Raw genomic sequence first — 26,818 nt, 5'->3', positions numbered from 1 at the left:
CTCTCCCTGTGGCACTCTGAATATTTAGTAAGGTTTATTAAACACAAGAAATAATTAGTGGAGTAGGTTTTTTTGTAGAATGCAGGAGAATCCAAACACTTTACTTAAATAGGTGTGGGTCAAACTATGAGAGCACATTCAGAGGTTAATGCAGACATAGAAAGACCATGGAGAAGTCAACAGACATCTGGGAGAGCCGCCTAATAGAGGGCATGTGCCCAGGGTCAGGGATTTGCCAACTGCTATCCAAGGTACATGTACTTCAAATCAGCTCTCATGGTGCCTAGGCTTAGAAAGGTTCCTTAAAAGGGTGTTTAAATCACACAAGAGACCAGCTCAGAGTCCTGACTTCTACAAGATGTCTAACATCATGGAGAAACCTAGACTCCCCCCACGAGCAAGGCCATCTGGTTGGCTATTCATCCACTCCTTCAACATTGATTAAGCACTGTGCTGTGTCTGGGGATACGAAGATGGACAAGAAAAAACAAATACAAACTATTGAAGTTTAGCTAATTGAGTTACGAGGCATTTGCAAAGAGTTTCTGCAAATATTATCTCACCTAAGCCTTGCCACAACTTTGCGTGCTAGAGAGAAGGACGATTACCCCACTACAGAGATGAGAACACTGAGATGCTCTGATTGCTTGTCGGGGTCCTCTCTGCTTCCCCCCACAACACTCTTCCACTGTACATATACCATCTCAGCATTTCCCACTAATTGCAAACTGCTAGGCGGATGCAGGACCAAACCTTAAGTGACATAATAGCTTATAACTCAATTGTATGCTTTCCCATTGTTATGGTTTGGATGTGAGGTGTCCCCCAAAATCTCATGTGTGAGACAATGCAAGAAGGTTTATGATTGAATTATGAGAGTCTTAACCCAATCAGTGAATTAATTCCCTAATGGGATTAACTGACTGGGAACTGAACACCAGTAGAGTGTGGCTGGAGGAAGTGGGTCCCTGAGAGCATGCCTTTGGGGTATATATTTTGTGTCTGGTGAGTGGAGTCTCTCTCTGCTTCCTGATCATCATGTGAGCCGCTTCCCTCCACCACACTCTTCCACCATGATGTTCTGCCTCACCGTAGGCCCAGAGGAATGGAGCCCGCTGTACATGGACTGAGACTTCTGAAACCATGAGCCTGTAAATAAACTTTTCCTCCTCTAAAATTGTTCTTGTCAGGTCTTTTATTCACAGCAGCAAAAAGAAGCTGACTAAAACACCCGTAAAATTCTCACCAAGCTAGACAGACCTGTAAAGGGATTCCAAAAGAATGGCTGCTGTTGGTTTCCGTCCTCAGAGTGGAGATTTGGATCTCTGACTTGCAGAGATGAGACCTATTTCAAGCACAATAACTGGTCTTGAATAGGCTTGGAGTTCCCTGTACTGGGCTTTGGTGTTTTCACTCTGCAGGTGCATGCTCACAAAAAGAAAAGGAGCAGCCTCAACAGGTAAGGGACTTGGGGAACTACCCCCTGTTAAGAATGTGTGCTTTTAAAATAAAATACTACACAGAGAGGTGCCTGTGGAGAAGCCTGGGCAAATAGGAACCTCTTAATGAATTGTATGGAGGGGTTGAAAGGAAGGGTGCTATACTTCTTTGAACCTTGTTCTTTTCAGGGAGAAAGAAAAAATTTGCACTAGGTGATCAAATTTACAACCAGGAATAAAACTAAGTTAAATTCAATGCTCTCTTTCAGCTCTAAAATTACACGGTTCTAAATATGCATCAGAGGAAGGGAAGAAAGAAAGGGAGATTTAAGATGATTTAGAAATACAATGAAGGATCTAGTAGAAGCTAGGTAAGATGCAATAACAAGTAATCCCCAAATCTCAATACTCGAGACAAAGCAGATTACTTCTCTTTGATTCTTGGGTCCTTTGGGGGTCAACTATGCTCTCCACAGTCCCTCAGGTATGCAGGCTAATAGAACTGCTGTCTTTAGTTGCTAGTTACCACAGTGAAGAAAAGAAAGTCTTATGGGATCTTTTACAGGCAATTTAATGCTCCCGTCCAGAATGGACACATTACTTGGGTTCACAGTTTCTTGAGCTGCCTAATCACACATTTCCAACCGACCACTAGGAGGCCACAAAGCACAATCCTACCAAGTCCCCAGAAAGCAAAGTGCATGTTTCCTAATGGGCATTATTGCCTTTGGATCTGGCTTCTGGGGTTCTAGAGCCACTTGAATAAGAGAATCCAGAGATTTTCTCATCCTGTGGGCTAAAGTTCAACTAACTACAAGTCCTAAAAATAGCAGAATGTGAAGGTGCCACTGAAAGGCAATCTTCTCATTTTTCATTAATACAAGTCTCTAGCTAATTAGGTAAAATAATCATGATTTTGCTCAGTCAACACTTTGAAGTCCTTTGCTACCCCTCAGGTCAGCAGCATGTCCAGTAAGGCCCAGGGATCTCCTTGGTGTGTACCACATATACATTAAGGTAAGTGCTTAATTATTACTAGGCTTTGGGACATTAATGGTGGCCCTAACTCTCCAGGTGTTCCTGACTCAATGTCAAACGTATTTGGATATTTAAGATCATACTTGAAGTACTACTAGTCTTCAAGGTGTACCTTCTGGGTAAAAATTAGGTTTGAAGTCATTCAAGTTGTTATCATCTTCAGAGCTTCAGGAAGGCACCGAACTCCGAGGACTAACGATGCTGTCTCCCTGCCAAGGATTCAGTAAGCCAGAAAGAAGGCCAGGTGTGAGCCCAGTGGCTAGCAACATGCGCAGGGTTTACAAGGCCTCCAGATGCACAGCCAGAGGCTGTGGTCACACAGTATTAGGATCCACAGAAAAGATTAATTCTTCCAGAGCCCTCTCCCTGCCTCAGTTCACCAGTGTCTCTTCGAGTTCACTCTCTGTGCCTGGAGGAGTCATTTCAACATTATGCATCGGTTGTCAATTATCTGGCCTAACAATGACATCATCACCACCATCACCATCCTACACAGAATTCACTAGGTGCAAGGCTTCTGACAGAGATGACGTCATCCAACCACCGCAATTACTTGAGTCAGGTATTATGATGCCTATTGTATTAGCATCACATTCTAATCAACTGAACTAGTTGGCCAGACATTACATCTACTTTAAATTAGGAAAATGGAGCTGAGAAATTTTTCCAAGATTACTCTGGCACTAGCTGGTGAACACAAATCACAAACCACTCCAGGACTTGTGATTTCGAAAGCCACGCTCTCCGACGCCATCTGCCTAGAATTTCTCAAGGGTTTGGGTAATCATCGACACTTTTTTGAGTTTTTAAAATTAAACTTTAAGGGGCTGGGGATGTGGCTCAAGCGGTAGCGTGCTCGCCTGGCATGCGTGCGGCTCGGATTCGATCCTCAGCACCACATACAAAAACAAAGATGTTGTTTCCACCGATAACTAAAAAAAATAAATATTAAAAATAAATAAAATTAAACTTTAAAATGCGAGTGACACGCTGAACTTCTATTCCAGAAGGGAAGGGAGGGGGATGGAAATAGGAAAGAGACGAATGAATCGGACATAACTTTCCTATGTTCACATATGAATACATGACCACTGAAGCTCCATATTACATACAACCACAAGAATGGGAAGTCATACTCCATGTAGGTATAGTGTGTCAGAATATACTCTTACCATCTTGTCTGTCCAAAAAGAACAAATAAAAACATTTTTAGAGAAAAAACTGTGATATATGTTTTTTAATAATAATTTTGTCTAAATGTGAAATGGACCAAAACTCTTAAAAGTGAAGTTCTGTTTTTGCAGCTATTAGCACAGTTGTCCTGTTTTATTCTTGCCCCTTTAAAAACTTGATAAGCAATGGGGATGGCGCTGTAACCCCCAAACTTATTCACAGATTGCAGGCAGAAGAATGAGTCTAAAGTGCATGTTCCCAGACAGTGTTTTTCTTGGCGTTTCACTGATGCAACAAACCAACAAGTTAAAATGTAAGCAACAGCCAGCGGTAGGTTCAAAATTTTGCATAAAGGTCCTATTTCTGACTCCTCCAGCAACACTGGTTCGGGCTGTTTGATTTCCGCTAGCTCCAGAGTCCTGAGAGGCCCTAGGAATTGTGATACATAAAGTAGGTAAGCAGATGCGATCTCGGCTTCCTTTGGACGAGGAAGGTAGGGCTGGAAGTTTTCCTGTTCTGCTGTGCTTGGATCAGAGGTGTCTCACAGAACTGGCTCCCTCTGCTCGCGACCCACCGGGCTCCACAGGGAGCGATGGTGAGTGCTGGGGTACTGTGAAGGGCTGTGAAGTCGGAGACTGCTGAGCCTTGTGTGTGCCCCGGAGCGTGAGTTCAGGGTGGGTCAATCATCCGGGAGTTGAAATGAAGGGGGAAACTTGGAGCTGTACTGCCAAGGGGAATGAGTCCTTTTTCCTGTGCTTCACCAACAGCCCCCAGCAGGGTCTGCGACAACTGTTAGGTTGTCTACCAAAGGCTGGCACTTGGCACAAGAGGCCAGGAGCAGGCTACCCCGAAATGTGACTGACTTGGGCTGGCATGTTGTCATTTGTTTGCTTGTTTGTTTTGTATAATAATATTCGGATTTCACTCTTTTTTAAAGAATTTAACCTTTATTTTTTACTCGTCGGTTACGTGGTGCTGAGGATCGAACCCCGTGCCTCACCCACGCTAGGCAAGCCTCCACCACTGGCCTTCAGCCCCAGCCCTTATATTTCACTCTTGATCACGATTATTTATGGACCTGCTGAGCACTGTCTGTGCAAGTCCTCAAACTTTGAAATAAAACGATGTCACCCCTTCATTTCTTGTTCCACCACAATTTTCCTGCAATGGCTTTTTTTCGCAGCAACTGCTGGATACCCACTTTGCAAGAATATGATGTCCCTGAATGGAGCACAGCCCCAGCACTTGCTAAAACTGCAAAATGCCTTGATCTGATGAGTTCTTGGCAGACTCGCATGGGCTTTTCTTGAAAATGTAAAATTACTCAAGGCACTTCTGCAGTTTGGTAACGACAGCCCAGGCTTGTGCTCTAACCCCCTGCCCCATATTATCACAATAAATCAAAGTGGACACTTCACCTGGCTTCAGTAAACTACATATTTGCATTTTACTTCTCTGGAGTAGAGGACACAGCATAAATTCCACAGGGGGTGGGGGGCGGGGGCGGGAATACTGTAGTTTTTAATCTTGTGGTTAAAATTTTGTAATTTGTGCAACCAAGCATAACTTCCCAGCTCATTTAGCAATTCTGTGTGGCTAAAGTTATCTTACGTGTTTTTTTTTTTTTTTTACGTATATAAAATCACTTTCACTCAGGGACACCTACCTTAGCCGTTTAGTTATATTTTCTTAACTTTTATTATTTCTTTCCTATGTAGTCAGCTTTGATGAGGTTATCTTCATTAAAATAATAAAATGACTTTTAACACTTCCAATAAAGAAGTGGCCAAATTTTACCGAATATCCATATAAGAGCAATAACAGCGGAAGGTTTATGCTTGCCTTTGCCTGTGAAAAAGCACGCCAATAATCAGCAAGGTAATAGTGTCCTTATCACCTTAATAAATTTCTTATTGTTTTTATCAGTCACTTTATGTAAAAGTATAGCAACCCTAACTGGAAATTACTTTTAGTTAAAGTTAAGGAGAAAAACTTTTCATTTTTTAAAGCATTTATTGAATCACTCTGTTATTGAATCACTCGGGTTCGGTGGTCACCAGCCTTGGAGGCGTGTCAGAGGTGTCGATTCTACCTGAGTGATGACGTCCCCATGTCCCGTACATTCTGAGGTTTGCTTTTCCAAATGTGAGGCGAGCTCATGGGAGTCCTGGTATCCACCAGGAGTGTCCAGTAAGAAAAGTCAGAAGAAGGAAGGGAAGAGCTCTGGGGTGCGAAGCCTATCCTCTGTTTCTCCCTCTGCCTTCCTCCTGTCGCCATTCCTATGTTTCCCTACTCATTTCTTTCATTTTCTACAAGACATCTTTTTACACATGTATTTTTAGTTTTTTTTCCAATGACTCTGATTCCAAATATCCTGTAACTTTGTACATAAACCCACGTTGTTAAGGCAGATGTCCACAAAATATCAAAGAAAAATCTCATGAAGATAAGGAAGTAACATTGATGGGGGGTAACTGCCCCCAAATACTGTGAAAAGTGCTTTTTATTCATCAGTCAATTAATTTTTACACTGAGCCTGGTGCAGTGGTGCACACCTATAATCCCAGTGGCTTAGGAGACTGAGGCAGGAGGACGGTGAGTTCAAAAACCAGCCTCAGCAAAAGAGAGGCATTAAGCAACTCAGTGAGACCCTGTCTCTAAATAAAATACAAAATAGGGCTGAGGATGTGGCTCAGTGGTTGAGTGCCCTTGAATTTAATCCCCTGTACAAAAAAAAAAAATTTTTTTTTACAATGTCTAAGACCAGTTATACGTCTAGCTTCAGACTAAAGAGAAGGAAACTGAGACACATAATCATTAAATCACTTAATTCATGTCACGATAATCAATCAGCACTGAATTTCAAACCCAGGTCTCTGATTCATAACCACTGCCCCAATGACCCAGAAAAAGTCGTAAGGAGATTTACTGCTCAGAGAATTTCTACATGATGCATGTTTGATAAAAGGTCACTTTGAGGGAGGAATCTTTGACCCCGGATATTAGCTACCTGCAAATATTTGCTCAATTAATGTTTTTTAATTGAGAAGTATATAAGGTACAGCATGAGTTCATTTACCGACCAAGAGATCCATCCATTGCCAAATATTTATGTGGCAACTCCTACAGCCCGAGCAAGCCATCAGGTGCTAGGTGCTATAAAAAAAATAAGGGACAAGTCAAAGAAAATGCCCTATTTTGGGGGACAGAGCTTTATGTAAAGAGAAGTCCAACAGATCGGATGGAGGCCATCACCATGTAACGCAGTGGCCTCTGGGGCTGGCCCTGGAACTCCTCTGGGAGCCCAGGGGAGGCAAGCTCCCTCCAGGGACCACCTCCAGCCCTGACACCACTGGGGACTGCAGCACATCCTCCCCTCTCTGAAGTCCCACCCATTCCTTCAGCACCTGGAGCAACAGAACTCCTCTCTGCGGTTTTCCCACCTCCCCAAGTCAGCGTTAACACCCCTCTGTGCTGACAGCACTGGGTACCCGGACACACCTCTGTTGTGGCAGTTAATACAGGATAGAGGTCACTGGTTCTTTTCTGGCCTGACTTTCCCACCAGGCTAACTGCCACACGAGAGGAGGCGTCATACCTAACTCATCTTCTGCACCCTAATACCGAGCCTCAGGTTTGGCCACACGGAAGCCACTCCCTGAGTGCTCGATGCCTGAATTCATCAGAGAACGAATCACAGAATCTAAGTAGAGGACCCTATAGGGCATTTGATTCCAACTCTACATGAACTATTAATCACTTATTCATACCACCTCCAATAATCTGCCATCTAGACCGCTTGAATAAATCCAACTTCAGAGCATGAAATCTTTGAAAGTGCTTACGTTGAGCTCAAACAGCCTCGGCGGTCCCCCCTGGCATAATGCTGCTCCTCTGGGTGTAGAGGCAGATGCTCCATCATCACATCAAGCCTTTGGATTACGAGTCACTCCTTGAATGCTTTGGAAAGTGAGCCGAGGGCAGTTCAGTTCCTTGCCCAAGGCCTCCACAGTTAGCTCAGAGCAGAACCAGGTCCCGCTGGGTCTCTCTGGGCCCAGATTAACAACTGGATTAGATGATTCCATCCGACTGGGCCTCCCAGCAGCTCCTAGTGAGCAGGTGTGCACCCGAGCCTGCAGCATCCTAGGCCAGGACTCGCAGGACACGGGTCCTCGTCACACAGAGCCCATTGCTCCTGTCCAGGCCAGCCCTGGGTGCAGTGGCGTGATGGACTCTGCCAGCCTCTCTCTGGGGAAGCTGCGCCTCCCCTGCGGCCCTCCTTCCGCTTTCAGAGAAGCCGCAGGAAGGAAAGGGCCTCACCCTCCTTCCCAGCCTTGGGCTTGAAGTGGCTCCTCACCTTCCCTCCAAGTGACCTGCTCTGCTTCCTGCGGTCCTGCCAAGGGCTCTGACCACGCTGCGGGGCGGACCGTGCTTCGGCATGGCTGCACAGGCCTTTCATATGCAATTCCTTCTTGCACCCAGAGTCATGAAAGGGAGTGTTCTTAATGGGTGCCTGTTATGTCCCACGAAAATGGCCAGCGTTGTATCCTATCCCGCAAATGAGGACACTGAGGCTCCAGGAGGGTGAGCAGTTTTCCCGTCACCAAGCTTTTTCATGAGAAAGGACCTGGAGCCCACGTGCCTCCTGCAATGTCCCCTCCAGCTGCCTCTCCCGGTGTCGGGTCACCCTCCGCCCCCTTACGCCAGGCAGGGGTTATAGAGGTCTGGATCCTACAGGGCGTCAGGGTCTAAAGCGTGGCTTCCCCTAACAGGAAAGGGCCAGCTCTTCCAGGGAGACCACATCCAGGCGCCAGAAGAAAAGGTAAAGCTGCTCTTTACCTGTTGCTTTTCAGGCTGAATTTGAACTTCTGGCGCAGACATTCAGCCACCCTCCTCCTTCCCATTATTCCTCTAAACCAAAAGGCTTTTTAATTTCCTGAACACACCTGGCACTTTCTCTTTGCTGGTGCCTCCCAGGCACCTTCCGTCCAGCCTCTTGTGCCTGTTGGAATCCTCAAGGCCGTCCTCTCCAGCCTCCGCCTGCAAGACCCCCAGCTCTAGTAAGCACCTGTTATATGGCATTCCAAGTGCTGCCCTCAGACGTGGGAGGCACAGGAAGGAATAGAACAAGTGACGTCTCTCTAAAGCGGACCTGCTTCTCTTGAGTTCCCAACCCTAAAAACTCGGAAAGAGGCCTACAGCCTCGAGGAGAGTCTGTCTGTGAAAAACAAAATAGCAAATGTCCAGGAAAACTATGTCTTTGGGGAGCTTCTCTTGTGCTTTTAAAATTCCCAAACTTGAGGAGAAAAATTGTCTCACACACAAATTAGGAAACATCCAACATCATTTGCCTTTGTGCTACACGTGTGCACTGCTGAACAGAAATTAAAGGACACAGACTCAGTGTGAAAGCCAAAAGTGGGAACCCAGTTTGGAAATGTCTTTATTGTTATAATAGCTTGCATTTATTGAGTACTTAGGATGGGCCAGGAACCGTTCTAAAACCTTTCACACGTGTTAATTAGCTTGGTTCTATTTTCTCCATTTGTATGATGACCAGAAAAATTAAGTAGTCTACCCAAGGTCACACAGCAGTAACTGACAGAGCCAGTTGCTTGATCAACATGCCATATTGCCTCTCTGCATTCTTACAAGTCTGTGCTGTTAACTTGTGGCCCAGGGCCAGAAGATTCTCTAACCTGTGCTGATGGTGACTGCAATACATGCGTCCAGAGGTGAACTACTGTCCGACCGCAGTAGGAGGGGTGCCCTTCCGTGCCTGCCTTTCCACCACACGTCCTCACAGTCAGCCACGCTCTGTCTTGCACTAGTGGTCATGCACGGGGGACTAGGGAAAGAAGCCCAAGCCAGCGGCACAGCTGGGGCCCTGGCAAGTGCCAGCACTGGGCACGGGGCAGTGGGTGTGGCACCCGTGTGGTCCCAACCCCACCCAGCCAGCTGCTGTGTGGCACCTCAGTGTCACGCACAGTGAACCCCCCAGCCGGCTGCTGTGTCACCCACAGTGGGAAGAAGGGAACGCTGACCTGCTGCCTGCTCCACTCTCCTGGAGAGGGGAGGCTGGGGCAGCAGGTCCAGAATGCAAGCGTCTGCTGTCACCTTCTGCCACACCCTCTGCCAAGGGACACAAGCCTCAGGCGCAGCTCCAGCCGAGGGGAGGAAAGAACCCAGCACAGTTAGCCAGCGACCCACAGGTCCCGCTCCCACACGCCAGAGGCGGCCACAGAGGACTCAAACTGAGAAACCTCCCTAATCCTCAGATGCGTTTCCTGGTTGTCGGGGCTGCCAAGGGTGGGGTGGGGCTTCTGTGGATCCAGTCTCAGCTCCGCTGCCTTTTCCCACTCAGGAGATCATGGCCAAGCGAGTGGCGGTCGTGGGAGCCGGCGTCAGTGGCCTGGCCTCGGTCAAGTGCTGCCTGGAGGAGGGGCTGCAGCCCACCTGCTTCGAGAGGAGCGAGGACATCGGGGGGCTGTGGAGGTTCACGGTGAGTGGGGTTCTGCGCTTCTGTCTGTCGGGGGTGGCTTGAGCGGTGTAACAGGAGACCGTGTTTCTTTCACAAGGGCTGGTGGCCCCGGGGAAAGGCCAATGTCTGCGGGATGGGGAGGGGGGGGCAGGAGGGGCGCTGAAAGTGTCAAAGATAGAAATGGGCTCGGCGGAGGGCGGAGGGCGGGAGGGAGGTGTGCCGCAGCCTGCAGCCTACGACTGCACCAGGGGGAGGGGGAGGAGATGTCAGCAAGCCACAGAGTGTGGAAGGCATGGGGTGACCGGGCAAGCCCAGGATGGGGAGCAGGCGCAGAGCCAGGGTCTAGGCAGCCCAGAGCCTGCAGCGTGGGGGTAACAGCAGGAACTCCAGCCTCTGCCTGCAAGACCCCCGCTTTACGCACACCTGCATCACAGTGGCCAGGGCTCAGTGCAGGATGAGTCCCAGGTCAAGGTCCTGGGCCCAAGCAATCCCAAGCCAGCCGGGAGCAATCAGAAACAAAGAAGGTGAATTTGGAGTCTTTTTGGTTCCCCGAGGAAAAGAGAAGCCATATTCTAAAACCTTAACAGGGTTTCAGGCTGCATTGGAGAGGGGACTAGAACTCTCACCTAACTGGCCTGGAGCCCAGGGGGCGCCCAGCAGCCCTGCTTCCGGCCACTGAAACCTAACCCAGGCAGACAGCGTTGTGGAGCCCCAGTGCTCGGCTGTGGGGCGCTACAGCAGAGCTCCCCAAAACTCCTGTTTTGGCCTCTGCAGAGCAAAAATATTTCCTATGAGTTTTAAAACTGTGAAGAGGAACATTGTCAGGAATCGTGACAACAAGGTGTCCAATGGCCTCAGAGCTTCTTAGAGGCTCAAGGGAAAAAACTTAGCGTTCCTTCATTATAGCACTGCAGAATTTGGAATCAGAGTCAATAATTTTATAATTCAGTGAGCGAAGCTTCAGAGAGGCTACGGCTGCTGGTTTGGGCACAGTCTGCCATCACAGGCCAGCGTGGCTCGCACGCAGAAGTGTGCATCTGAGAATGCGCCCAGCCGCCGTATGTGATCACTGAGAGGCGCAGGCTCTCCAAAAACAGATGCAACGGAGCACATCTGTCCCCATAATTCAAACTGCATATGGTCCACCAGGATGACAGAGCCACACTCTCCCCACCCTGTGTCTACTGAGGACAGTACTAATCAAGCAGTCAACCTTTCCTCTAATAAGTCTCAGATTCCTTCAGGTATTCCAGACAAACACAACCAGTCAGAGCTGGGAGTTTCCTGAAAGATAAAACTGCCCAATTAGCAGAGTTATTTGGCTAAGGTGATCTCAGTCAAGGCAAAAAGCGAGTCCAAAGACTAAAAGCTGCACTTAGCCTCTTGGGATGACAAAATGCTCCCTAAGCAGGGAGCGAGCGGTGACATATACCTGTAATCCCAGGGGCTCAGGAGACTGAGACAGGAGTATTTCGAGATCAAAGCCAGCCTCAGCAATGGCGAGGCACTAAGCAACTCAGTGAGATTCTGTCTCTAAAATAAAATACATAATAAGGCTGGGGATGCTGGCTCAGTGGTGGAGAGCCCCTGAGTTCAATCCCCTGTATACAAAAAACAACAACAAAAAATTCTCCTTATTTAGCAGACCCCTAATTCTTTACACTAAAACTCACTCATCTAAGAATCAAGAGAAACAGGTCTCCATCCAGCTGAGGCCAACTGGCTGTGTGACTTGTGCAGATCAAACACCCATGCAGGGGGACCCAGAAATGAGACGGGTCCGCCTGTGCAGGGAGCCGTCAGGCAGATGGGAGAAGCCCGCATCTTGCAAGTCAGAGATGGCGCCTGGGTGGTCACATGGGGGAAGACTCTGGAAGCCAGGGGAGGTTCGTGGAAGAGAGGGACTTCAGAGACGACCTTGAAGGATTTCAACAGGCAGAAGAGGCTGGACAGAAGGTGCCAGGGAGGGACCAGCAAAGAGAAAAGTGCCAGGTGTGTTCAGGAAATTAAAAAGCCTTTTGGTTTTACAGGAATCATGGGAAGGAAGAGGGTGGCTGAATGTCTGGGCCAGAAGTTCAAGTTCAACTTGAAAAGCAGCTTGAACAAGATCACCAGTCGTGGTTGTTCTTGCAGTTGTTCTTGATGAGTTGTGTTGTGTGTGCGATAGGAAGACCCAGAGAGGTCTGTAGGTGAAGAGAGGATCTAGGGGCAGCAGGAAGCCACTGACCACTGGACACCAGTCCAGGCTGGGACAAGCCCCTGGCAGACAAGAGCAGCGGGACTGTACCCGGAGAGGCGGAGAGGCCGGCGCTGAGGGAAAGGGAAGGTGGGCGCAGGAACAGCACCCCAGGGCCTCGGCCTCAGCGGCAGGGGGCGAGGAGGGTGCAGGGGTGGCAAGTGGAGCTGAAGGACTGGGGAAATAGAGGAGCTGGCGGAGAGACGCTGCGGGGAACGTGGTAGGACATCAGAGGACGGTGCAGTAGTGGGCAAGGTAAATGCCACCCGGCCACCAAGTCGTTCCGCCTGTCACCTCACTTATAAAATGAACCCGTGGGAGCAGTTTGAAAAAAGGACGGTGCTGAATCATCAGAAGCTTGGGAAGTAGGAAAATCCACCCGACCTTCATTTAGCAGCCTTCTCTTGATATACAAGTCTCTGGGAGAACCCTTATAGTACTTTGAAAATGCCCAGAGTAGATGTTCTTGAAGGTGCTTTCCAGCTCGAACACACCATGAGCCTCCTGCACTGACAAGGGACGTGACCCTGCTGGCTGTTCCTGTGCCCAATACCCCAGACTTGGGCTTTTCCAGGAAAAACAGCCAGTGGGAGGCAAGAGGGAAGCTGAGCTGTTCTTGGATTCCACCCTGAGGGCTAAATTTCTCCCTCCACCGCTCCTGGGTGGCTGCATCTGTGATACATTATCTCACCACAGGCTCCAGTGTTCCGCCAAGCCTTCTTCTCTGCCTTCTTCTCGTTACCTTCTAAGTTATGCAAAGAGGGGGCTCTCTCTTCTGTTTTCATTTGTTTCATTTTTTTATTTCCATTTGCTTTAAGATCTCATAAAATACAAGGTTCCTGCGTATCCAGCTCCAGCAGGTCCCCTTTACTCTCTGATGCTGAAACAAGCCGTTACAAATGCTTTCAATTTTGAAATACTCTTATGTAAATCTTCACAAAGCACATCATGTAACTCAGCCTCCGTAAACTTTCCGTGTGTTAGAGTGTGAGTGTGTGTGTGTGGGGGGGGGGGTGAGTGTGTGTGAGTGTGTGAGCCTTGTATCATTGTTAACCAAAAACTGCCAGCATTAACAATAAGGTATTTACTCTGTGGCTTGGGGGCCAGAGAAGTGTGAGGGGACGTTGGCCCTGCGCTAGTCGACTCCACCATGTTTATGATGCACGTTTTCTCCCCCTCTGCAGCTTCCCCCCTGGGTGTGTGCTCATCTTATAGATCTTGAGGGCTACTCTTCTTATTCCTGTCCCCGATTACCATTTAGATTAAAGCAAACCAACTTCACGTGTGGTTCTAATGCCCACCTTCATGTCGAAGGATGTTCTCAAACTAGGCTCTAGAATGCGGTGGCCACTGGCCACACAGAGCCATGGAGCACTTGAAATGTGCCTGGTATGACGAAGGAACTGAATTTTTTATCTCAACTGATTTCGATTTTAAGCTCAGTTCAGTTATTGTAGAACTTCTAAGTATACTTGGATCAACATGGGTGAGTCCACTTTTTCTAGTGAAAATTGAGCATTTGTTTGCATATGTAGAAAACACACATCATATCTTGAAGGCAGTCTGAGAAGAAGAATGTGAAACCCTTCAATAATAGTCTTATGTTGATTGCATCTTAAAATCATAATATTTTAAATATATTGAGTCAAGTAAAATATACTTTAAAAATTAATCCACTTGTTTCTTTTTACTTTTTGAAAAACTGTGGCCACTAGAGAATTTAAAGCCACATATGTGGCCCCCTCTGCATTCCTGCTGCTCGAAGCTGTTGTAAAGCCTTTTACTCAAGGCGTGGTCCATGGGCCAGCAGGATGTAACTCAAAGATGGGACTATGTTTTGCAAACTGTTAAAATGCAGACTCTCAGGCTCACCCAGTCCTACTGAGTCATAATCCACACATTAGTAAGATTCTTCCAGGCAACTCTTAGCAACATTCAAAGGCACTGGGATGGATAGCTGTGCTTCTCAAACTGGAGAGAACAACCGGGTTTTCTTCATTTCCAATTAACTATAGGCTATTATTTGTCAAATGTAATAGAAACAAATTTTTAGAAAAAAATGAAAAATACACAACAAAAATGGATGAGAAACAATGAATTCAAAATTTGTACTGAGTCAAAAGTCATAAGATTAATTTTCATAAGTATCACTAAACACAGAAAATAATGACAAAAAAGGACACGTTGTTCTCTGTGCACATAGGTAATTAACACAGACAGCCACTATTAACACTTGCACCTTTCAGCCAAACAAAACACTTGGTATGAAACAGCATTTTTCCATATTAAATACCTGCAGACACACTTTGAATACACAGTTATTTAAGGTTTTTTTTTGATATGAGGATCTTGCTTCTTCTTATCAAGGTACCTAATCTGAATTGGATGGATGGAGATAATCTTTCAGTGGAACAATGTAAATCTACACTAAGTGTTGCCTAACAGTGCTCAGAGCAGGAAAACAAGGCTCAGGAGTGTGCTGACTAGAATGAGGAAGAGGTTTTAACACCGTCTCAGCAAGTGCAAGGAATTCTTTAAAAAATAAAATAAAATAAAACTGCTATGCGAAGTGAAGCAAATAGTGCTGTTTTTAAAAATCAATCTTCTGTCCTTTCTCAGGAGCCAGTTCAAATAATTCATTCTGTAAGTTTATATTTAAAGATAAGGGGTTTTTATTTTTTTCAGTGAAATGAAACGATTCCAGATTTTATGCACTTAGGTATGACAGTGTCCAACGAGACTTGAACACCACACATTTCTGCTGCAGTTCTAGGCCTGCGACTAGAGCACAGGCTAGACTCCACGCAACTCAAAGGAAACCAGGAAATGAGGCCCCTCTACGTCCTGTGCCACAAAGAGTTCTGCATGAACTTGGATGCTGAATAGTGTCCCATTATTGCTGTAAACGGTTCTGAATGCTTACTCTCAATTTCTGCATGTATCTTGTCACAGACTGGTGACCACCAGTTCATACTGGCACCTCCAACACACGACACTTGATTAGTGCTGCTGTAGGTATTCCAGTGAGATAACACAGCAAGATTTAGAGTCACCTTCTCAGAGGCCTTTCAGCCTCCAGATTTCTAGCTTTGTTCTAGATCAATGAAGCTGTCAGATATGGAGTCATAGATAAGCAGGTTATTTTAAAAAAGTCCAATCAACTGATGAGATCAGTAATGTTGGTTTAAACCACAGAGGTATTTATCATTGCTTTTTAGTCTCTATGATTACTGCACATTTCATGCAGGTCTAGGTTTCTACCTTATAGAGGCAACAGTAAGCTCTCTACGTATGTGAGGTCCATGTTCACTTACTTATGTAAATAAAATAATTTCGATTTCACTGGAAAAAGAAACTATACAAATCCAAGATAGCAAATGACATTGAAATACAGGGACCTTCCCGCTGAAATCAGAAGCGCAATCCTCCACATCCAAAGACAGATGCAGCATAAAGATATCACGAAACTTCTTGGGGCAGTCTTATGAGATGCTGATGTTTACTTGTTACTCCAGTCAAAACGGAGGGTAGAAAACTGGTCAGAATGTGCCATCCACACAGTTGTTCAATCTGGAAACCTTTGGCTGTTCTACTGGAGCCCCTAAATCCAACTGTCCCGGCATCCTTTGCCTTCTACCTACCACTGGTCACAAATGCCAGCTTTCTGGGTGGCAACAGCCACCACCTCTATTCAGGTCCTCACTAGCAATCACATATTTGTGTTTTAGGCTCTTAGCTGGCCCTCTTCCTTTTATTCCAGGTCTCTCTAATCCATCTTTTGTAGATCCAGAATAGCTTTTCCAAAATTTAATATGAATCACTTCCATGTTTAAAACTTTCAGTGGATTACATGACCTTTCCATAAAAATCCACATCCCTTAACTTTGGATACAAAACCTTCATAATCTGTACAATCATTTCAAGAATACTCTATGAAACCAAAGTAGCTAACAATTGTTCATTGTCCAGAAACTGCTTCCAGGCTCTCATCTGTTTCTCCATTCTCCTGTTCTTTGCAGTGATACTGCATGAATTTGAACAGGTAAGTTTATCCTGGATTTATTTGTTAGCATGTGATGAATGAAAGAATAATTCTGATCATGTGATTTATACTGGGGACGAATGTCATCTCCTAGATGCAGAACAGCAAATCCTATTAGAAAGGTGGCAGGCATCATGCGTCATCTGGTTCACCTTAAGCTTGGTCAATGTTGAGATTTCTAAAAGGTTTACATCCATTGTGAATGTGTGTGTGTATGTGTGAGCGCACGCACATGCCTGCTCACCCATGAGCACTGTTTCTACAGGAACATGTTGAAGAGGGTAGAGCCAGCCTCTACAAGTCTGTGGTTTCCAACAGCAGCAAGGAGATGTCTTGTTACTCGGATTTTCCCTTCCCAGAAGATTATCCAAACTATGTGCCAAATTCTCATTTCCTACAATATCTCAAAATGTATGCAAACCAGTTCAACCTTCTGGAATGCATTCAATTCAAGGTAAGACACAAAACTTCAGTTAGTAGTCAGAAAGTGTTCTCCTGCCTATTTTCTATTACTTCTCTATAGCATAGCTCTGGATTCTGTAAAGAAGAGCTGAACTGGCAAGCTCAAAGACACCTTTTCTAAAAGACAGAGTTGATAATACAAATGTAGAAACTCAATAGGCATATTGAATAATATGAACCTAGGAAGACCTGAGAAGCCCATCTTCCTTGAAAATTGAATAGAATAAAAAACAAAGTATCCTTGTTAGTGCATTTTTTTTTTTTGCTTTTAAATCTGACTTATATTAGGTTTACTATGAATTTATTTCCTGGAGCTGAAGGCCAAGTCAGTTGCCCAGCATGCACAAGACTCTGCGTTCAGTCCCTGGTACTGCAAGTAAATAAATAAACTTCCTGAATTCTAATACTCACGTACATGTATGTACTCAATGAGAACAAAAAAATAAGCTGTTTGAATTTATGCCACTCCCAAATGTTCAGGCCATAAGCTTAGCAATTTCCAAAAGCTCTTTAGATCAGGAAAAATTTCAGCAACATATTCTATAAAACTTTCCATAAGCTAAGGTACTTGGGACCAAACTTATGTCTTCTCTATTAAAGGAACTATTGTTAGGGCTCTGAGACATAGAACATTGCACCACAGAAACAAAAATCAAGAGACATCTGGTACCTTCCGTATAATCTTTGTTCTATCACTTGCTGTGAGAATTTGAGCAAGTCCCTTAAAATCTTTGGCTACCCTTCCACGACCCCAAGCTTAGAGTATTTCCAGCAGAAATCATGGTTAGTCTGAGAGCCTGATTTGATTTGAATGAGGTGCTTATTAATTCTGTTTGGTCTTTGTTCTAGAACTTTTGAAATGTCCACTGGCACATTAGCCAGCAAGTCACTAAGGGCACCTTGACAACTGCTAATCACGTCTGTGATTCTTTTTTCAGACCACAGTCTGCAGTGTAACAAAACGCCCAGATTTTGCCGTCTCTGGCCAGTGGGAGGTGGTCACCATGCATGAAGGGAAGCAAAGCTCTGCCACCTTTGATGCGGTCATGGTCTGCACTGGTTATCTCACCACCCCGTACTTGCCACTGGACTCCTTTCCAGGTACACACAGCGCGTTCTGCATGACCTTAAATGGTTTCATGGGACCCATGCTGATACTTGATTGGTCTGGGGATGCATCCCTATGGCTCCTCCAGTAAATACCTGTGAGGGAACAGTTTTCGTAATTGGCACTTCTTCTAACTAGCCCATTTTTCCAAACAACCAATGAGTATGGAAGAGAATGACGGGTAACTTAGAGAGCAGCTTTATGTCACTGGGGTTCCCTGTTCCTCCTTAAGTGATACCCGGCAACATGGGCCACTTTGAACAAGCTGCTTACCTCAGCAGCATCTGCACAGTGCCAGAGCTGAGCTTAGAGGCCACAAAGGTCAACCTGTGAATAGAGGAAACAGCAATTCCATTTTTTGTTTGTTTTATATGAGCCACAGCAATTAGCTAGATTAGGGGTTTATGGAAGTGGATCAATAAATAGTCAACAGAGAAATGAACCTTGGGAGACAAGTCCAGACACCTTTGGGTCTTACTTTCTTTATTTAGCTTTTGCAATCATAATTCATGTTAATCTGTGCCAAATTTCAATTGGACTTCAACTGAAGGGAATAGAAAACACAATAGTTTGGTTTATTTCACCTGCAGTAAGCATTTAAAATGTTAAAATTCCTGGGCTGGGGTTCTGGCTCAGTGGTGGAGTGCTTGCCTCACATGTGTGAGGCACTGGGTTCGATTCTCAGCACTGCATATAAATAAATGATTAAAATAAAAGTCCATCAACAACTAAAAAAAAATATTAAAAAAAAATGTTAAAACTCAGTATAAGTCATCTCAATATGGTCTGGAGTAATCCCAAGACTCATCTTAAACAATAAATTCATGTTCTTCCAATGGCTCTGAATCTTCCCCAGAGAATTCTCAAGTCAGGTCCAATCAGGATAATGCATATCCTGAAAACTGCCATAGAACAGAATCACTGGACTAAAAAGAACAAGTTCAGTCTTCTTCCCAGGCAGGAAATGGTGCTTCAGGTTCCAGGGTCTGAGTGTTCAACAGGCTTTGCTCTAACACACCCAACTATGGATGCTCTCCATCCACAAGACGACACACCTCCGAGTTCTCACCTGCAGAGCAAAGCCCTAAGCAAACATTCCTCTGATCTCTCAGGAAAGAGCGCCTGGCTTAGGGTCACCCAGAGAATCCAGAAAGTTCCGTAGCACAGGGGAAACTGGACTGATTCATCACCTTTGGTGAATTACACAAGGTGCTGGCATTATAGAAGAGGACACGACCACATGTGGTCTGCATCGAAGGCATGAATACAGTTTTATGGAAGGACAGTGGAGGCATTAGTCTGTGTGTGACCTGGAGGGATACCAATACACATGTTCAGTGAAGTCCTGTGCCTCCCATGGCCTTAGATCTGCCCTAGAAGCCACCTCGGGAGTCCTGTCAGAGTCGGATAAAGCACACCCTGCCCGCACAGAGGCCAAATGTGCTCAGTTTGAACAGGATGAGCTTGGGACCCAGAAGGCATGAATTCTAAGCTCATAACTATCTAGAGCTTATCATCTTTCACCTCCCACTGCTTCTTTCCTCCACAAACGGAGGAGCGTGGATCACCTCACCCAGTAGCATGTGTCACCCATCAAGCAAGGAGGCTCTGTGAGACTTAACCAGCCACTACCAATCTGAAATCCCCAGCTAATGGCTGTCACAGAGCCTTTGAGCACCAGGAGTCTGTGATCGGGATTGAAATGCAGCTCTCCAATCTCTACAGCCCCCTTCCTTTCTAACAGCAGACGCCCTGGTCTGCACATGCACCCTGGGGTGGTTGTTAACCCTGACAAAAATCCAAATTCACTGAAAACATTTTAAAAGTGTGTCACAAGTTCTGGAGGAAAATCCAAAGGAGGTATTCCAAAAAGTCTTTGTGAAAATAATAGATATCAAAATTAAAATAAATGCAGAATTTCCCCCAAATGACTATTTTTATTCACTCAGCTATATACAGTCTGGTATTCACTAACACAGCCACATTCACCTAATGTGAGTTCCTACTCTAGATAGCAACTCAGCCATATGAAGTCTGTTTTGTCTCTTGGTGACCCAAATAGCCTACTCTAGGGAGAATCTAAGGTAACCTAAAGACTAGAGATATTTCTCTTCAGCTTTCCCTTCTCGGGGGTTCATGTTGGGTTTTTGTACTGAATTAATATTTGAACTTGTTTGCATCCAGGCTATATTCTGTAAGCTTTGGACTGTGGTCAGATTTTAACCAGGATTCAAGCTAGAATCCTAAGGATTCAGGGTCACCTGGTCTTGACAAGGCCACTACTCACAAGCAGATACCTTTATCCCCCAGGAGAATCTCAGTATCTTATCAACTGGTTCTTTGTTCAGTTCAAATTACTTCTGATTGTGTAACATGGCCTTGAGAGAATTTTCAAAGAGTCTCCGTTTGCACTGGATGTCTCAATAAGTTTAGTCTGGCACTGACTGCCTGAGATACAGCTAGCCCCAAAATCCTGGTGTTGGCCACAACCCAGTTTTCTCTGGATGACTCAGCAAACTCAGGCCGAGTTACCGTCAGTCACCCAGGTGAACTACCAGTGAACCTCCCAAGCTCACATGGATCTTGGTGAATTTGTCTTATTTCCCCATTTCGTCTAGCACAGTGGCAGGCACACAGCGGCAGGCACACAGCGGATGTCCCTGAGTAGAGGCATTGGTTCACAGTTCCCTTTAGATTCTCTACTCCTGTCCGTTGGGTGTAAGAGTCGGGTGTTAGTGAACAGAACATCATCCCGTTGACTTCCAACAGCCCTTAAACGTAAGGACTCCTGCTTAAAACATTTTTATGCCACAATGCTTCAGCTCAGGAGTTAGCCTTCTTGTAGGTACCGCTCACGGTCTGTCTAATAACATGGAGTCATTCCCTGACGATATTTTACAAAGTCTTGAATTTGTATTTCAGATTTCCTCAAACTCGAATGTATTAGTAAAAATAACCTGAATTATCTGTCAAAAGGGTTCTATCAACCGAAAAATATTAGTACTTTATTCACTGACCCTATAAATCTTCTATTTGACCTTGTTTTATCTCTAGGTATACATACTTTTAAAGGCCAGTACTTTCATAGCCGACAGTATAAATATCCAGACATGTTTAAGGATAAGAGAGTCCTTGTGGTTGGAATGGGAAATTCCGGCACAGACATTGCTGTGGAGGCCAGCCACCTGGCAAAGAAGGTACCGACCGCTCTTGATGTGACTTAGTGAAGAGCTTTGTCATAGGAGGCGTGTCTCAGGCCTGACACCATGACAGATGTTCAGGGAGCACAGAAGCCTAACACACAATAGATTTTTATTGAGTGTTCATAGTTTTTATTGAGTGTTCATAAATTTACTGTGAAATCCAGTTGTCTTCTCTTCTCCAAAACCAGCTTTTCTGACCTGTCATACGTGTCATTTCCCAGTCACCCAGCAAGAGCTCTGGGACACACCTCTTCTCTATCCAGTCCCGGAAGTCAGAAGATCCCGGCAACTGTTTCTGGCAAAGGTCTCCCACCTGCCCCATCTTTCCTTACTTGTTGCCACCCCCATGGGGTCCATGCCCCTCCCCCTTAACATAATTCATATCCACTGAAAGGTCACCTCTGATTCTGCGTCATGACAGAGGCAGGGTCGTGCACAAGCAGGTCAGAGCAGCGTTGGCCTGCAGCTCTCGGCGGCCATGTGCAGTGCCAGACGCTACACTCCGTGTCATAAAGTCAGACAAAAGCCCTGGCACTGTGGCTGTTGAATCAGTCGTCTTGTATTAACAAAGTAATGGATGAGTTAACCAATTTTTGTGTGTGTTTTGAACAATTACCCAGGAAATTACTTGTCCTATAGGTACCAATACAACAATGAGCTTAGTGAACTGGGTGGTAAACTCAGCCAGCCAATCTGATTTAAAAAAAAAAAAAAGACTGATTGTATTACTGAATTTTACTGCCAGTTAAACCAGTAGTGTGTGGAGAAATCACCTTTGCAGACAGCCCTGATGGCTTCCACGGCCTATTCTCATTGCAAACAAGTGGAATTAGTGCAGGTACCTGCGATTCCTGCCCAGCATCTTCCCACGTGGCACGCCGAGGTCCCCAGGTATCTCAAGCCTGGCAGACAATAATGCTTTAATACACTACATATTCCAATATTATCCCATTAGAATAACTTTAAAGGAGTGGTTAGAAGAGCCAAGACTATCTTGTTAGGTCTGCATTTCGAGGGTGTCAGACACATGGTGCCTTCCAGGACATGATCCATCTCGCATCTCTGATTGCTTCCAGGTGTTCCTCAGCACCACTGGAGGGGCATGGGTGATGAGCAGAGTCTCGGACTCAGGGAACCCGTGGGACATGGTGTTCACAACACGATTTCAGAACATGTTCAGAAATGCTCTCCCAACTCCAATTGCGAGTTGGTTGCTGGCAAGAAAGATGAACAGCTGGTTCGATCATGTAAATTACGGCTTAGCACCAGACGACAGGTAAATATGATCTATCTGCCAGGGCTATCAGGGAGAGGGGTTCTGAGTGGCATATGCAAGCCAAGCAAGGTCACAGCAACACGACAACAAACCAAAACTGCATTTGAATCCCCTTGATAATAGTAGCTCGCTGTTCCTAAGTGATCAGTGGGTGAATGGTGTACTGTGAACAGCTCTTTGAGGTAGGAGTTATCATCATCTCCTCATTACTGTGGGAAATGGAGGCTTAGCAAAATACAGTCACTTGCACTGATTGAGCAGCGAGTGGGCGCTGGGGCTTCAGTAAGCTACATGGGCCTCCACAGCAGCAAACGGACTTTGTTCACAAAACAACATACTTGCTTTGCTTCATTATGCTGGAAAAAACGGAATCCGGCAGTTGCCCTTCCTTGCCTCTCTCATGGCAGAGATGACCGTGATGTCGGTCTGTCTCTTCATTTACAACCTACAACTTATCCCCCAGCAAGAACCAAAAGTCTTACTTCTGCGTTCAGTAGGTTTACAGAGTGGAAAGCCACTACCAGCTGACACTGCAGCTGGAGAGCCTGTCTGGTCTCCCTCCAGACCTCAGTCTGGACCAACATGGATGGGTGGTCCCCAGTCACCATTGGGGGCCTGCAGCCCCGTCCTGTGCTTTCAACATGCCCTTCTCTCTATTGTCCCCACCACCACCACCACCTATTTCTTATCTCCACTCCCTGCCTCCAGGCATCTCAGGAGCTGGGACTCCTTCCACCACAAACTCTGTCTAGCATAGATGGTGGTTCACAGGACCATAGTACATACATAGAGCTATAGTAGCTCCTCTCTTCAATGCAGGTTGTCCTTTGCCATATGCTCTTCATTCTACCCAATGACTTAAGGATGGCAAGTGTCCGTGAATAGATGTTGGTGAATAGAAGAAAGCCTATAGGTGCTAAATGGCTTACCCAAGCTTTGTTAGGTATAAGCAGTTGGACAAGGAACCACCCTTATTACCATCAATTGCCTCCATTTCACCACACCATCTCTTCCTGTGCATTCACCATAAGCCAAAACAGCTTATGCAAGAGCAACTCACAAACTGCTCGTCTTACGATCTCAAAGGTATAGCCATAGAAGATGGCTCCAGCCTGCTTCCTCTGAACACATGGGTTTTCCTTACACAACTGCTTTCTGGCTAGAGCTTCCAGCAGTGTTCCCAGGATACAGATGCTCCCCTCCCAGCCCTTCAGCACTGGGAAATCTCTAGATGGCAGGTGATTGCTGAATACTGAAGACAGTGAGGGTAACAGGGGCTGGGAACGCACTGGCTCCTCACAGGCTCCCAAACTCTAATCAGTTGTAAGCCTTGGACGTTCCTGAATCCCCTCCCACCGAGGGAGCTTCCCCCAAGACTGGCACCTCTTGTCCAGCCAGGGAGAGGCCCGACTGGAGAGCTAGGGAAGGAGGAGGGAGGCGAAGCTGTTTGGTCAGCGCTCTCCCCTGCCTGTGCTTTGGTTCAGGGTGCAGTTAAGAGAGCCCGTGATAAACGACGACCTCCCGGGCTGCATCATCACTGGTAAGGTGCAGATCAAGCCCAGCATAAAAGAGGTGAAGGAAAACTCCGTGCTCTTTAACAACACCCCAAAGGAGGAGCCCGTTGACATCATCGTCTTTGCCACTGGGTACACCTTTGCTTTCCCCTTCCTCGATGAATCTGTTGTGAAAGTGGAAGGTGGCCAGGCATCTCTGTACAAGTACGTCTTCCCTGCGCACCTGCAAAAGCCAACCCTGGCTGTGATTGGCCTCATCAAGCCCTTCGGCTCCATGATACCCACAGGAGAGGTACAGGCTCGATGGGTGGTCCAAGTCCTGAAAGGTAAGTGTGGGAAGCAGCAGGGCAGGTGCCTTTGGACACTGGAGGTTTTGAGACCATTACCAGCTGCCATTTAAAATGACAGCATCTTTAAAAGCAGGATCCATTCTATAGTTCCCTGGATTAACCTGTCAGGATGACTTGGACCATTTACCAGCACAAATGATACACCAGGTATCAAAAATATAAAGTCCATCTTCCTGTTATTTTGACTGAATTGACAGGTTCAATTAAAATGTAAAAGTTTGGCCAACAGATTGTGACAAGTCTGAACCCACTGTGACGTTCTGCTGCATTAAGTAGTGAGATGAAGGGGTGCCTGTGCTTTCTGAGGGAGACAGAACTGCCAGGAGCACCCCATCAGCTCAGGCCGAGGACGTTTTCCCCAGAGCTGATGAGTTGCAGGGCACTGGACATGAAGGACAAGGGAGTAAAGCTCCCCTGTCCACAAGCGGGCACCAAAGTCAAACTGCACGGTCCTGTCTATCCATAGGTCTGCATACATTGCCGCCACCCAGCGTCAGGATAGAGGAAGTGGAGAAAAGGAAACAGAACAAGTCCAGTGGGTGAGTGCACCGCGTAGGCGCGTTTTCTGAATCACAGGGAGGTGGGAAACTAGAGCAGAGAGGTGCGGTTACACTGGGGAAAAGAGGGGAGCTTCTGGAGCATCGCAGACTCAGGGGTCAGTAGAAGAGCTGGCCAAGGAAAGAGGAGCCGGCGAGTGGGAACCCTGCTGGGGCCTCAGCCCCAGGGTGCAAGCCAGTGGGCCCTTGCAGAGGAAGCTGCTGGTGCAGAACCAGCACTGCGGAGACTCCACCCACAGTGTCCGGGCTCTTCCCACCATGCAAATACAGTGATAGCTAAGTTTAAAGAGGCAGAAGGAGCCGGCAGCTGTGTTCTAAGGTTATCATCGTGTTGTCTTTTTGTCTCCCCCCACCACCATCTTCCTTTTACAAAGGTTTGGTTTGCACTACTGCAAGGCTTTACAATCGGATTACATCGAATACATAGACGAGCTCCTGACCTATATCAATGCAAAGCCTAACCTCTTCTCTCTGCTCCTGACGGACCCACGCCTGGCCTTGGCCATCTTCTTTGGTCCCTGCTCATCATACCAGTTCCGCCTGACAGGCCCAGGAAAATGGCAAGGAGCCAGAAACACCATCCTGACACAGTGGGACCGAACCCTCAAGGCCACCAAAACTCGAACTGTACGGGAATCCCCGTCTTCCTTTGAAAGTCTGTTTAAACTCATTAGTTTTCTGGCTTTCCTTGTTGCTATTTTCCTGATTTTTCTATAAGGAAAAGATCTTCTAAAAGGCTCTTCCGATGCATAGAGTATATTACAGCTTTTGACCCCTCCATTACAGCAACACTGCCTTCACAGTTAGAAGCCACAGTTACATACTGAAGGCCACCACCCTCCTCCCCAACTGGCTCTGGGGGAGACCTTGATACTCCCGAGCCTCTCCCACCTGTTATGTCTAATGCTAGAGGCTGATGCCCAAGACTTCTGTGTGCCTGAAGGCTCTGGGAAGACCTGAGACATTTTAGGAAGAGAGCTGTCCTGGGCAGCACACCTAGAGCCAGAGCTCTCCAGCAAAATCTGTTCCCAAAGACCTCACCCAAGAACCCCGGCCCACCTCACAAAAGACTGCTTTGCACCCAAATGATGCTTTTATGTGGCTGAATAAAGACAAAGAAAGAACCCTAGAAACTGGTCTTGAGTGGTCTTTTGTTTTTTTATGCAAAGGGCACTGCCTTTGCAACCAAATCCCACTGCAATCCATTAGAAAAAGAACTCAGCCAAGTAGCCTCGGAATGAGAGCTAGCAGGGAAAGGAAAAGAGGAGCAAAAGCAAAGAGCCAGTCAGCGCTTTGCCAACGCGGACCTGCCCACCCCAGGGCTATAGCCGACGAACACGTGACGCTGGTCAGAGAAGGCTTTGCCTTCCCTTGGCCTCATTAATGGGCTTGGATGACAAACCTCACCTCAGGATGACCAAAAGGTGAGAGACAGGTGGGCTGAAGGGGTAGGGCAGGATGGAGCAGCCCAGGACACATTAACAACCTTATAGCTCCCTATAGGGAGGGGCAACTCCTGGGACAGGTTACCTTGGAAGCAGGTTGGGGCAGGGGCCGGCTCTTGATAAGGGTCTCAAGGGATTAACATTTTAATCCCTCAGGGGACCGTCTCCAACTTCCCACACTCAGTCAAAATTGGCCTCCTTGATCCGACCTGACTCCATTTACCTATCTACACTGACTGCCTGTCTGATTCTGGCTTCACTTCCAGTGCAGGAGCAGCCAAACAAAACCCGATAAGCTCCCCACACCAGTTCCACATGCTGTCTCACTTCTGCTGAGCCACCCCATGCCAGCAACCTCCAGAAGGGGACATCAGAAGCCTTCTCTGTTCTTCATTATGAAAACTCCTCTGCCTGCCTTTGAATCTATGCCAAACACTAGAGACAGGGGCCGAACATCTTGCTATAGCCAGGTCTGTCTTCATTTATTTCAACAG

The 26,818-nt window shown here is 46.4% G+C and overlaps 1 protein-coding gene across 1 annotated transcript; it reads left to right on the top strand.

The window, feature by feature from the left end:
• The first annotated feature begins 10,017 nt into the window (after window positions 1-10,017).
• On the top strand, window positions 10,018-25,929 carry Fmo1 (flavin containing dimethylaniline monoxygenase 1). Its single transcript, XM_076831398.2, has 8 exons — window positions 10,018-10,152; window positions 16,675-16,863; window positions 17,810-17,972; window positions 21,034-21,176; window positions 22,259-22,458; window positions 23,943-24,298; window positions 24,789-24,861; window positions 25,254-25,929. Exons 1-8 carry the CDS (start codon window positions 10,021-10,023, stop codon window positions 25,594-25,596), a joined length of 1,599 nt encoding a protein of 532 aa, XP_076687513.2. The 5' UTR covers window positions 10,018-10,020; the 3' UTR covers window positions 25,597-25,929.
• Window positions 25,930-26,818: the final 889 nt, after the last annotated feature.

Source organism: Callospermophilus lateralis, chromosome 13 (genome assembly GCF_048772815.1).
Source record: "Callospermophilus lateralis isolate mCalLat2 chromosome 13, mCalLat2.hap1, whole genome shotgun sequence".
In the NCBI taxonomy this organism is placed as follows: domain Eukaryota; kingdom Metazoa; phylum Chordata; class Mammalia; order Rodentia; family Sciuridae; genus Callospermophilus; species Callospermophilus lateralis.
The sequence above is the reverse complement of the archived record's forward strand: the minus strand, read 5'-3'. Positions and strand labels throughout refer to the sequence as shown.

Excerpts from the sequence above, each read along its gene's own strand:
- Fmo1 (XM_076831398.2), top strand. The coding sequence starts at position 10,021 with ATGGCCAAGCGAGTGGCGGTCGTGGGAGCCGGCGTCAGTGGCCTGGCC. Across the intron at positions 16,864-17,809 it reads TGGAATGCATTCAATTCAAG|ACCACAGTCTGCAGTGTAAC; the intron begins GTAAGACACAAA and ends TTCTTTTTTCAG. Across the intron at positions 24,862-25,253 it reads AAACAGAACAAGTCCAGTGG|GTTTGGTTTGCACTACTGCA; the intron begins GTGAGTGCACCG and ends CCTTTTACAAAG.